Genomic DNA, 9,910 nt, shown 5'->3' on the forward strand with positions numbered 1-9,910 from the left:
TCAATTGTAGTTTCCATTCTGAAAAAAAAACACGCAGAAGGAAAAGGTTTCAGTTGGAAGAATGGTGCCTAATTTGCACAGACAACAATTCCATTCTCAAATCCAGGGAAAATTTTGGCAGCTGCTGTCTTCTACTTGCGTCTTCCACAATAAATCAGCAAAGTAATCAATCTCGTAGTAAATGATTTTTTCCAGGAAGTTGCAAGCTAAAATATTTCCCATGCCATTCCAATATGAAAAAGTGGCAATATGTCACTCTGATTATATGATTCATCTCTCTCCCTGTCCCTCTCCCTTGTGTACGCATAGTACCAGTTTAGTCTGGGTGCCAATTTATATCCCACACCTCAAAATTATCATGAACTGGAAAATATCACCACTTCAGCGACACCAAACTCATAAACTAAGATAGTGGGAAAAGATAAAGAGTATATACACACAGCTTTTTTCAGAAAACAAGAGGCTACGAGAGTATATCAGAGCACATGAATATGCAATATTAGTTTCAGGTAAGGAGAATGCTTAAATTTTCTCATGTACTTTTAATATAAAGTTGATGCCTACAAAACTTTGACGGGTACTCAAACTTCAGTGTGCCTACTGAACTTTGACGGGTACTCAAACTTCAGTGTGAGATACGAAACTTGAATTTGAAGGAACGAGGATGAGAAAGCAAACCCTCTGCCAATGTTTCAGGCAAGGAGAATGCTTCGAGCTATTGTATTTGTCCAGCCTCATTACATATATGCAAGCAGCAAAATTTCAGTCAGAGCTTGGTCGTCTCTCAACCCATCTTTTAACAACTAAAACACCATCATAGAAGTCCTGCAAGAAAAATTCAATTAACGGGTAAGAATGACAAACGTAGTGAAAGAAGAGAGAAAGTTGAACGAAGGGAGGATGCGAATGAGCTTAACTGTTCCATTCATTGAAAGTGCAGCATCACGTTCTGCAGAAGATGAAAATGAAAGAAAGGCATAAGTACGGTTCTTTCCTCCTCTACGATCATACAACACCCTTGCACTATCCACAACCCCAAACTGGCTAAATAGATTCCTCAGCTCCTCCAGTTTTGTACTCCATGGAAGATTGCCTATTCACAACTTATGTGGATTTTCGTAAAATAGGTGTTTTGTGGTTGCTGAGTTCAGAGCCTTAGGGTTCCTTCTCCCTGCCACCGACATCCTAGAAAATATTAAACGAATTTCAGGCAATATGTTTGCTAATCAGATACAGAAATAATTACAATGACAATAAAAAATGGTAGCTAGTTCACACTCAACTGATCCATCCAATGCAGAGACTGCATTCCTTGCCGACTTTATAGAACTCATTGTGATGTTACCACATCCTCGGCTTACACCGGTCTCAGGGTTCCGAGAAACCTGCAATTAACTCAACAAGGAACCGAAAACTTGAGAGTGCAATCCCACAGCTTTATAAGTGGTGAATCTTGTTTCACTTTTTATATTCAGCTAAAACCCAAGCTTCCACCTTCCCATCAGGTTAATTTCGTTTCAATCTTTTTAATTTCAGCAAAAAGCCTATCTACCATGCTTGATAGAATTTCATCTTTCCAATTTTTGGATAAAATCCCACCAAGCTTCCAAATTATATAGTGTAGCTGTTGCAATTGAATCAAAACAACGAAAAAAACAATCGATTAATCATAGCTGCAATAGAACCAAAATAAAAATTCACTTGAATTGAGTGAGGACACAGTTGTCTGAATTTCAGATGATCGAATCCAAATTTGGAAAAATAAACTAGAATTCGTATTTCTTTATATAATCCAACCCAGATGTCACTAAGAAGAAAGGAAGGGTCCAAAGTGACGGAACAAAATATATACCTCAACAGAAAGAACAGAGCCGAAAGACTTGAACATTTCTACAAGGTCTGCAATGTCGGAACACCTTGGAAGATTACAGACGTATAGTTCGCATGGTTTGGTTTGCTTCTCGGATTCAAAGCCACCATTCTTCTGGCTCACGTTGTTAATCTCCTCCGCAATCTCGGGTTCCTTATCTTCAACTGCTAAAACAGTGAGACCTTTTCTTGAGGGCAAGTGAAGAGAGTTAGAGCGGAACCAACAGCAGCAGAGTTTTGGGGTACTGAAGTCGGATTGGCGGAGAGAATGATACTGAGGTTGTCCTTGGGGTAGCTGCTGCTTTGGTTTTAGTTTCGAGAGAAGAAGAGAGTAGTGTCGGGTCCTCCTAAGACCCTACTACGGGTGGCCATTGGAGAAATGAGCTCCGAACTTTCCAAGTGGATATGGTTGGTCAGCCCATTTGCGAAACGGAGCCTCCAGCTCCAAAATTTGCATGGATATTTTTTTTGGAAAGGCGGGTCGACCCTTTTACAAATAAGAGAGAACTTAAATTTCATTTGTGATAAAATTATGAATGTACGATTAAATGAGAAATTTTTAAAAAATACATACTAATACAATTCTTTTTAATAAATGGGTAATTTTATTTTTTTCTATATATTTAAATTATTTTTTAATAAATTAATAAAATACAATACATGTAAAAATATAATATGTGCTTGTGCCATTATATAGTTTTTTTTCTAAAAAAAACATTTTAATAAAGAAAGAAGAAAATATATAAAAAAATTGAAAGGTGAAATATAATTTCCATTAACATATAGCCGCTCCATTTCTCATAAATAGTATTTAAAATAAGAAATTATATATATATATATATATATATATATATATATATATATATATTTATAAAAAGGACACCAGAAAAACAATGAAGATGAGTACCGTAGATGGTGGTATGGGTTTGTATGGATCTATATGACCCGAAAATGAAGAAACCCAAACAAACTTAAAACAGGTGAAAGATCAAAACACCGCTCATCACTCCATCATCTGCTTGTTCATCAATATCCTCCTCCTCCTCCTCCAGATCCAAAAAGAAACAAAAATGGTAGCAACCGCAAATGGAGCAGTCACGATATCCTCAAAACCCCAACCACAACCACTACAAGAAGAACCCCAACAAGAAGACGAAACCACCCTCAACTCTCCCTCTATTAAATTCGGCACCCCTGAAGCCTTAGACCACGTTCGCAACCTAACCGACGTAGGCGCTATGACTCGTCTCCTCCACGAATGCATAGCCTACCAACGCGGTCTCGACCTCAACCTTGATACCCTTTTATCCCAACGTTCCGATCTCGACAAGAATCTCCATCACCTCCAAAAATCCGCTGATGTTCTCGAGATTGTCAAGGCCGATTTCGACCACATGCACTCCAATGTCCGCTCCACCTGCGATTTAGCAGATCACGTGAGTGCCAAAGTGCGTGAGCTCGATCTTGCTCAGTCGCGTGTTAATTCCACCCTCTTGCGTATCGATGCGATTGTTGAGAGAGGAAATTGTATTGAAGGAGTGAAGAATGCGCTTGAAAAAGAGGATTATGAGTCTGCTGCCAAGTATGTGCAGACATTTTTGCAGATTGATGCAAAGTATAAAGATTCTGGATCGGATCAGAGAGAGCAGTTGTTGGCGTCGAAGAGAACGCTCGAAGGAATTGTGGGCAAGAAGTTGTCCGCTGCGGTGGATTCCAGGGATCATTCGACGATTTTAAGGTTTATCAGGCTTTTTTCGCCTCTAGGATTGGAAGAAGAGGGCTTGCAGGTTTATGTTGGGTATTTAAAGAAAGTGATTTCGATGCGATCTAGGCTTGAGTTTGAGAATTTAGTGGAGTTAATGGAACAGAGTTATAATAATAGTAATGTTAGTAATGTTAATTTTGTTGGGGGTTTGACGAATTTGTTTAAGGATATTGTTTTGGCTATTGAAGAAAATGATGAGATATTGAGGGGTTTGTGTGGTGAAGATGGGATTGTTTATGCAATTTGCGAATTGCAAGAGGAGTGTGATTCGAGGGGTTCTTTGATTTTGAAGAAATATATGGAGTATAGGAAACTGGGGAAGTTGGCGTCGGAGATTAATGCACAGAATAAGAATTTACTTGCTGTTGGTGCACCGGAAGGGCCAGACCCAAGAGAGATTGAGTTGTATTTAGAAGAGATATTGTCATTGATGCAATTAGGTGAGGATTATACAGAATTCATGGTTTCGAAGATTAAAGGGTTGAGCTCTGTTGATCCCGAGTTGGTTCCACGAGCTACTAAATCATTTAGGAGTGGGAGTTTTAGTAGAGTAGTTCAGGAGATCACTGGGTTTTATGTGATTTTAGAGGGATTCTTTATGGTTGAAAATGTAAGGAAAGCTATTAAGATTGATGAGCATGTGCCTGATAGCCTTACAACGTCTACTGTTGACGATGTGTTCTATGTTCTTCAAAGTTGCTTGAGAAGGGCAATATCAACTTCAAACGTTAATTCCGTGATTGCAGTCTTGAGTGCTGCAGGTAGTTTGTTAAGTAATGAATACCATGAAGCTTTGCAACAGAAAATGAGAGAACTAAACCTTGGTGCAAAGCTGTTTTTGGGTGGTGTTGGTGTACAAAAGACTGGGACTGAGTTTGCCACTGCATTGAATAATATGGATGTGAGTGGCGAGTATGTCTTGAAGTTGAAGCATGAGATTGAAGAGCAATGTGCTGAGGTAACTTATAATTCTAGCTTTAAGTAACCAAAAGAAATAGCTTTTGTGCTTGCTAGTCTATGCCTTGCGTGTTAACTTGCTTGTGATTTTTGATCTAGTCACACTAGAAGTTAGACTATTAGAATATGTTTGTTATCCATTAATGTTCCACATAGAACATGTTATGGTAAGTGAAATGATAGAGATTTCATGAACTTCAAGGATTAAAAAAAATCAGAAGAATTGGCATCATCGTCTACATTTAATGTATGGCTGATTCTAATCTTTTATGTTGAACTAAATATTGCAATTAAATGAGTATTGATGTTTCTCAAGCATATTTCGATGATCCTTTTGTTTATTTTGTTGCTTATGTTCTGTTGTGCCCTTTGACATGGTTGTTTTCAAACTCCTGGATTACTTTTCTTTCTTGTTTGTTGAAACCACCTCATTGCTAATAATTAAAGTGCCCACAATAATTTCAATAGTTATTCCTTCCATGTTCGTTTTCTTTGTTTTGCTTTTATTCCAGTTGACATGGTTGATTTCAATCACTTGAATTGCTTTTATTCCTTGTTTGTTGAAATCACCTCAATGTCTAACAATTAAACCTACTGCAATAATTTCAACAGGCATTCCCTGCATCAGCAGATAGAGAAAGGGTGAAATCTTGTTTGTCTGAGTTGGGTGATGTGAGCACTACTTTCAAGCAAGCCCTGAATTCTGGCATGGAACAACTAGTGGCAACTGTTACACCTCGAATCCGTCCAGTATTAGATAGTGTAGCAACCATCAGTTATGAATTATCTGAGGCTGAATATGCAGATAATGAGGTGAATGACCCATGGGTCCAGAGGCTTCTCCACTCTGTTGAGACAAATGTATCGTGGTTCCAGCCTCTAATGACTGCCAACAATTATGATTCATTTGTACATTTGGTCATTGACTTCATTGTGAAGAGGCTCGAAGTGATCATGATGCAGAAGAGGTTCAGTCAGCTTGGAGGCCTTCAGCTTGACAGGGATGTGAGGGCATTGGTAAGCCATTTCTCTAGCATGACTCAGAGGACTGTGAGAGACAAGTTTGCTCGTCTCACTCAAATGGCAACTATCCTCAACTTAGAAAAGGTATCTGAGATTCTAGATTTCTGGGGTGAGAACTCAGGACCTATGACCTGGAGACTAACCCCTGCAGAGGTGAGGCGAGTGTTGGGTCTAAGGGTTGATTTTAAACCTGAAGCTATTGCTGCTTTGAAGTTGTGATCCCATCTATTTTGGTGAAGAAATGTCCCTTGCATATTCTTTTTGCCCGCCATGTGAATGATAAGAATCACCCTGTAGTTGCTCTTAGTCTAAAGTTATTTTGTCCGCCTTTTGTGCTCCTTTTGTTCTCTATTTCAAATGAAGTACACATTTTTTCGCCATCATCTTGAGCTTATTTGAGCGTTGTACTTCTGAAATTCAGAAAGTGTATAAACATTCTTAAAGATTTTATGAGACAAATAAGAAATTTTGGTTGTTCAGATTGGGAAGCTCACCGAATCAACTTCTTATATTTGCTACGGTGTAACATCTGCAAAGAGTATTACCGAATCAACTTTACATGCTTATTTTTTCGATAAATCTCTCATGATTCATTTTACAACAAGGTAATGCGTAATTAGTTTGCCAGCAACTGTGTTCTGTGAAATTAAGAATACGGTCTGTTTCAAACTGATGTTTATTTCTAATTTGCGACGTTGTTTATTCTGTGAAGATAGGAATTTTCGTCAGATTTTCACCGTTCTTTTCTGGGTAGCATCTTGTTCTCTCGAATCCCGTGGTATATTTGTTCGGGTCACATGGAGTGCTTTTGGGGACCTTGCTGATTCTGTTTATATTCACACGGATATCGGAGATACGGTTAACGAATACTTGCTCTGCCACCAGAAAAGCCCAGTTAGCCAACTCAAATGGAGTACCTTTCCCAGTGTCATTGAAGTGTGCCGTAGTTTGCGTCGCCAAATCTCAACAGGACCCTTCATGCTCCAACCACTAATTCTATCTTTAGGAGCGCACTCTCTCTCTCTCTCTCGTCTTTTTTAGCTAAGCTAACGATTAGCAGGACAGATTAACAATTTGGCGGTGCTCTGTGTGATGATTGCAATTTTTTTGATATAATCGTCGGAAAATGCTGTATATCCAACCATATCATTTTCATCCGACGATATTTGGAACGCATGCACAAACCATGTGATCCTTGAAATTTAACTGATATTGCTGGCTGCAATCGTTAGCCAACAAAAAAAAATAAAATTAAATAGCAGCAAGATGGGCTAAAAAATTGCAAAATTCGGAGCCATTATCCATTGGTACAAACATTCGAAGCTATATGAACCAAGAACAATTAGTCCATTGGAGGTTTGTTATTCAAAACGCTAGTACAATGAACGGACATGCTTAAGAGAACAAAGCCAAAATCTAAGATTGAAAAGGTAACCTAAACAACATAACTTGCTTACACAGTAATTTAGGGCCGCAACAAATGACCAGCTTTAATGAATATGGAGCTGTGCAGACCAACGAGCACAACTGGAGTTGATGAATGTTCCACTTCAAAACCTAGACACAAGCCGTACCTTCTGTGAATTTTGGATCCTCACATCTATACCGGCCATCAGGTCCAATTCCAAAGCCCTTTGGATCAGCAAAGACATTCTCAAGTAGCTGGCTGCGTGATGGATGAGGGCTCTCATCTGCAAATTCAACAGCCTCCTCAACCACTTCGTCTATCTTCTTCTCAATAGCCTTTAGCTCTGCCTCACTGGCAAGGCTGTTCTCAATCATGTACTTCTTCAAGGCTGTGATGGGATCTCTAGCAGCATAGCGAGCCTTCTCAGCTGCCAAAAGGAACCAAGAGATTGAGGGAGAGAAACGTGCATGGGCTTATGAAACAAAACTATAAAACAGAAAATGAGATACTAGTATCACGTGTTTTACCGAATCATTTCAAGGTGCTCTATTGAGATATTGAATACCTCAATGAGTTTATATGTAAATGCTTATTAGGCCTACTGACCACCTCAGATCATATACAGGGGAATCTCCCAAGTAACATATTTCCTTTTCTGGACTAGCATTGTTGGAAACTAATCACTAGAGCTTATTTCTCAGTAGCTTGGTTTTTTTCACGGTATCATAATGTAAAGGCCTTCATTTAGAGGAAAACAAACCAACAAATTAAAGTGGATGAAAGGATAGTAGACATAATTGCAATAAGATACCGTGAAGAACTCTGTGCTAATACTGTGATACCACAATAACAAATGGGAAGGTTTTTAACTCTGCTGAAGAGCCAAGAAGAAGAAACACAAAACAAGAAAGGGAACGGAAAGGTGCAGATGGGAAAAGTTTACTAAATAATAAAACACCTCCTTAAAAAGTAAAGCTGTACACTAGCAGGGTCAATAATAACCAGAATTTAACTCAAACAAGCCTCAATAAACCTATACATAGGTGGCAACTCATTTTGAACTATTTGCTCCATATTGCATCAAATCAAGATGGAGAAATGGAAAACAATTTTATTACTGCAAATGGTAGATATTTCAATAGGCACAGGAAATGGAAAAAATCAGAAGCATTTCACAAAAATCATACAGGGCCTGGTGTCCTTCATATCAGTTAAACTTGCAAAGGCAAAAGCTAAGTCACAAAACATAGAAGAAATGAGATTCTAAAGAGAAAATGACAATGATCAAATTGAACTGCTAAATGCAAATTCATTAAATTAATCAATGATCAGGAATAAAATAGACAGCCAACCAAGGAGAACCAAATGTAAATGCTCACCAGGGTCACGAAGCTCATCAGGATCAGCCAATGAGTGTCCTCTAAACCTGTAAGTTTCACATTCCACCAATGTTGGTCCTTCTCCTCTCCTAGCCCTTCCAATTGCCTCCTTGGCCACCTCCCTCACCTTCAAAACATCCATTCCATCAACATGAACACCTGGCATTCCAAATGCTGGACCCTTCTTCCAAATCTCTGGATCCGAAGTTGCCCTCATGTGCGACATCCCAATAGCCCACAAGTTATTCTCAACAACAAACACGATGGGCAATTTCCACAATGCTGCCATGTTCAAACACTCAAAGAACTGCCCATTGTTACAAGTACCATCACCAAAAAAGGCCAATGTCACATGATCACAATCCGCCTCCTTCAAAACCTCCCTCCTATACTTGCTGGAAAATGCTGCACCAGTAGCCACTGGAATTCCCTCTCCAATAAAAGCAAACCCACCAATCAAATTGTGCTCTTTCGAGAACATGTGCATAGATCCACCTTGGCCCCGGCAACACCCAGTAGTCTTGCCGAAGAGCTCGCTCATGACAGCACGAGCTGGGACTCCCTTACTTAAAGCATGTACATGATCACGATAAGTACTGACAACAGAATCCTCCCGCTTCAAAAGCTTGATGAACCCAGTTGAGACAGCCTCTTGACCATTGTAAAGATGAACAAAACCAAACATTTTGCCTCTATAATACATCTGGGCACACATGTCCTCGAAAGCTCTGCCCAATATCATATCTTCATATACCTCCAATCCTTCTTCTTTAGTGATCAACTAAAGACATCACTAATTAAATGAGTAAAAGAAGAAGAAGAAAGAAACATTCTTGATTTCTATTTCGTTCATCAGAATTCACAAAAGTAGCGTTAACATATCAACGTAAACGAAGCTTCTCCGTTTTAAATGTATAGCAATGCATCTAATTAAATCACAGAGCTAATTACATAGTTACAATCAATTTAAAAATTGAAACTTGGGATTTAATTTAACGTCATCCTAATTGACAAAGAAAATGACATGATTTCAATTAAAGCTTTAAATGGTATACGATAATCAGTCTCTTGTGCGCAGAAATGCAAACAAAAGCACAACAAAGCCAAAATAAAATCAAAATAGAAGCATTCGATAAGGGAAATAGTGGAGAGGTTAATTGTGGAATTGGTTACCAGATTGGAGGTAGATTTGACCTTCTTTTCCTTGACAACATCAGAGACAGCGACAACAGCCGATCGACGGTTGGGATTGGCCAAAACCTTGGATTTGGAAGCAGAACTAAGGCGAAGTTTGCGGGTGGATCCAAGAAAAGAGGAAGAAGAAGGGGCAGTCCTAAGAGGATCAAAGAAAGATTGGTGCTTTTCATGAGATCTGGAGGTAGTGCCGTTGAGAGAAAACGGCTGGGTGACTTTGGTAGCAGAGAATGCTGAAGCTGATGCCATTTAGAGCGGGAAAGGAAAAGAGAGGAGAAGTGAGGGGAAGAAGGACCAGGGGAAAGGGAGTATAAG

General features: G+C 39.1%; 2 protein-coding genes and 1 long non-coding RNA gene across 4 annotated transcripts; 1 reads left to right on the forward strand and 2 right to left on the reverse strand.

The window, feature by feature from the left end:
• Window positions 1-602: 602 nt before the first annotated feature.
• Window positions 603-2,350, reverse strand: LOC105126248 (uncharacterized). 2 transcript variants are annotated; one of them, XR_842379.1, is made up of 4 exons: window positions 1,853-2,350; window positions 1,284-1,385; window positions 918-1,171; window positions 603-825 (listed from the first exon to the last, which is right to left on the reverse strand). It is a non-coding gene; the product is annotated as an uncharacterized LOC105126248 (long non-coding RNA). The 2 variants fall into 2 exon arrangements; XR_842378.1 differs by having other exon boundaries at window positions 918-1,185.
• A 415-nt stretch (window positions 2,351-2,765) lies between these two features.
• On the forward strand, window positions 2,766-6,095 carry LOC105126249 (conserved oligomeric Golgi complex subunit 4). The gene is made up of 2 exons (XM_011027067.1): window positions 2,766-4,592; window positions 5,204-6,095. Exons 1-2 carry the CDS (start codon window positions 2,940-2,942, stop codon window positions 5,831-5,833), a joined length of 2,283 nt encoding a protein of 760 aa, XP_011025369.1. The 5' UTR covers window positions 2,766-2,939; the 3' UTR covers window positions 5,834-6,095.
• Window positions 6,096-6,881: 786 nt separating this feature from the next.
• Window positions 6,882-9,871, reverse strand: LOC105126251 (pyruvate dehydrogenase E1 alpha). The gene is made up of 3 exons (XM_011027068.1): window positions 9,575-9,871; window positions 8,402-9,182; window positions 6,882-7,449 (listed from the first exon to the last, which is right to left on the reverse strand). Exons 1-3 carry the CDS (start codon window positions 9,842-9,844, stop codon window positions 7,172-7,174), a joined length of 1,329 nt encoding a protein of 442 aa, XP_011025370.1. The 5' UTR covers window positions 9,845-9,871; the 3' UTR covers window positions 6,882-7,171.
• Between the last annotated feature and the right edge of the window lie 39 nt (window positions 9,872-9,910).

Source organism: Populus euphratica, unplaced genomic scaffold, assembly GCF_000495115.2.
Source record: "Populus euphratica unplaced genomic scaffold, PopEup_1.0 scaffold75.1, whole genome shotgun sequence".
In the NCBI taxonomy this organism is placed as follows: domain Eukaryota; kingdom Viridiplantae; phylum Streptophyta; class Magnoliopsida; order Malpighiales; family Salicaceae; genus Populus; species Populus euphratica.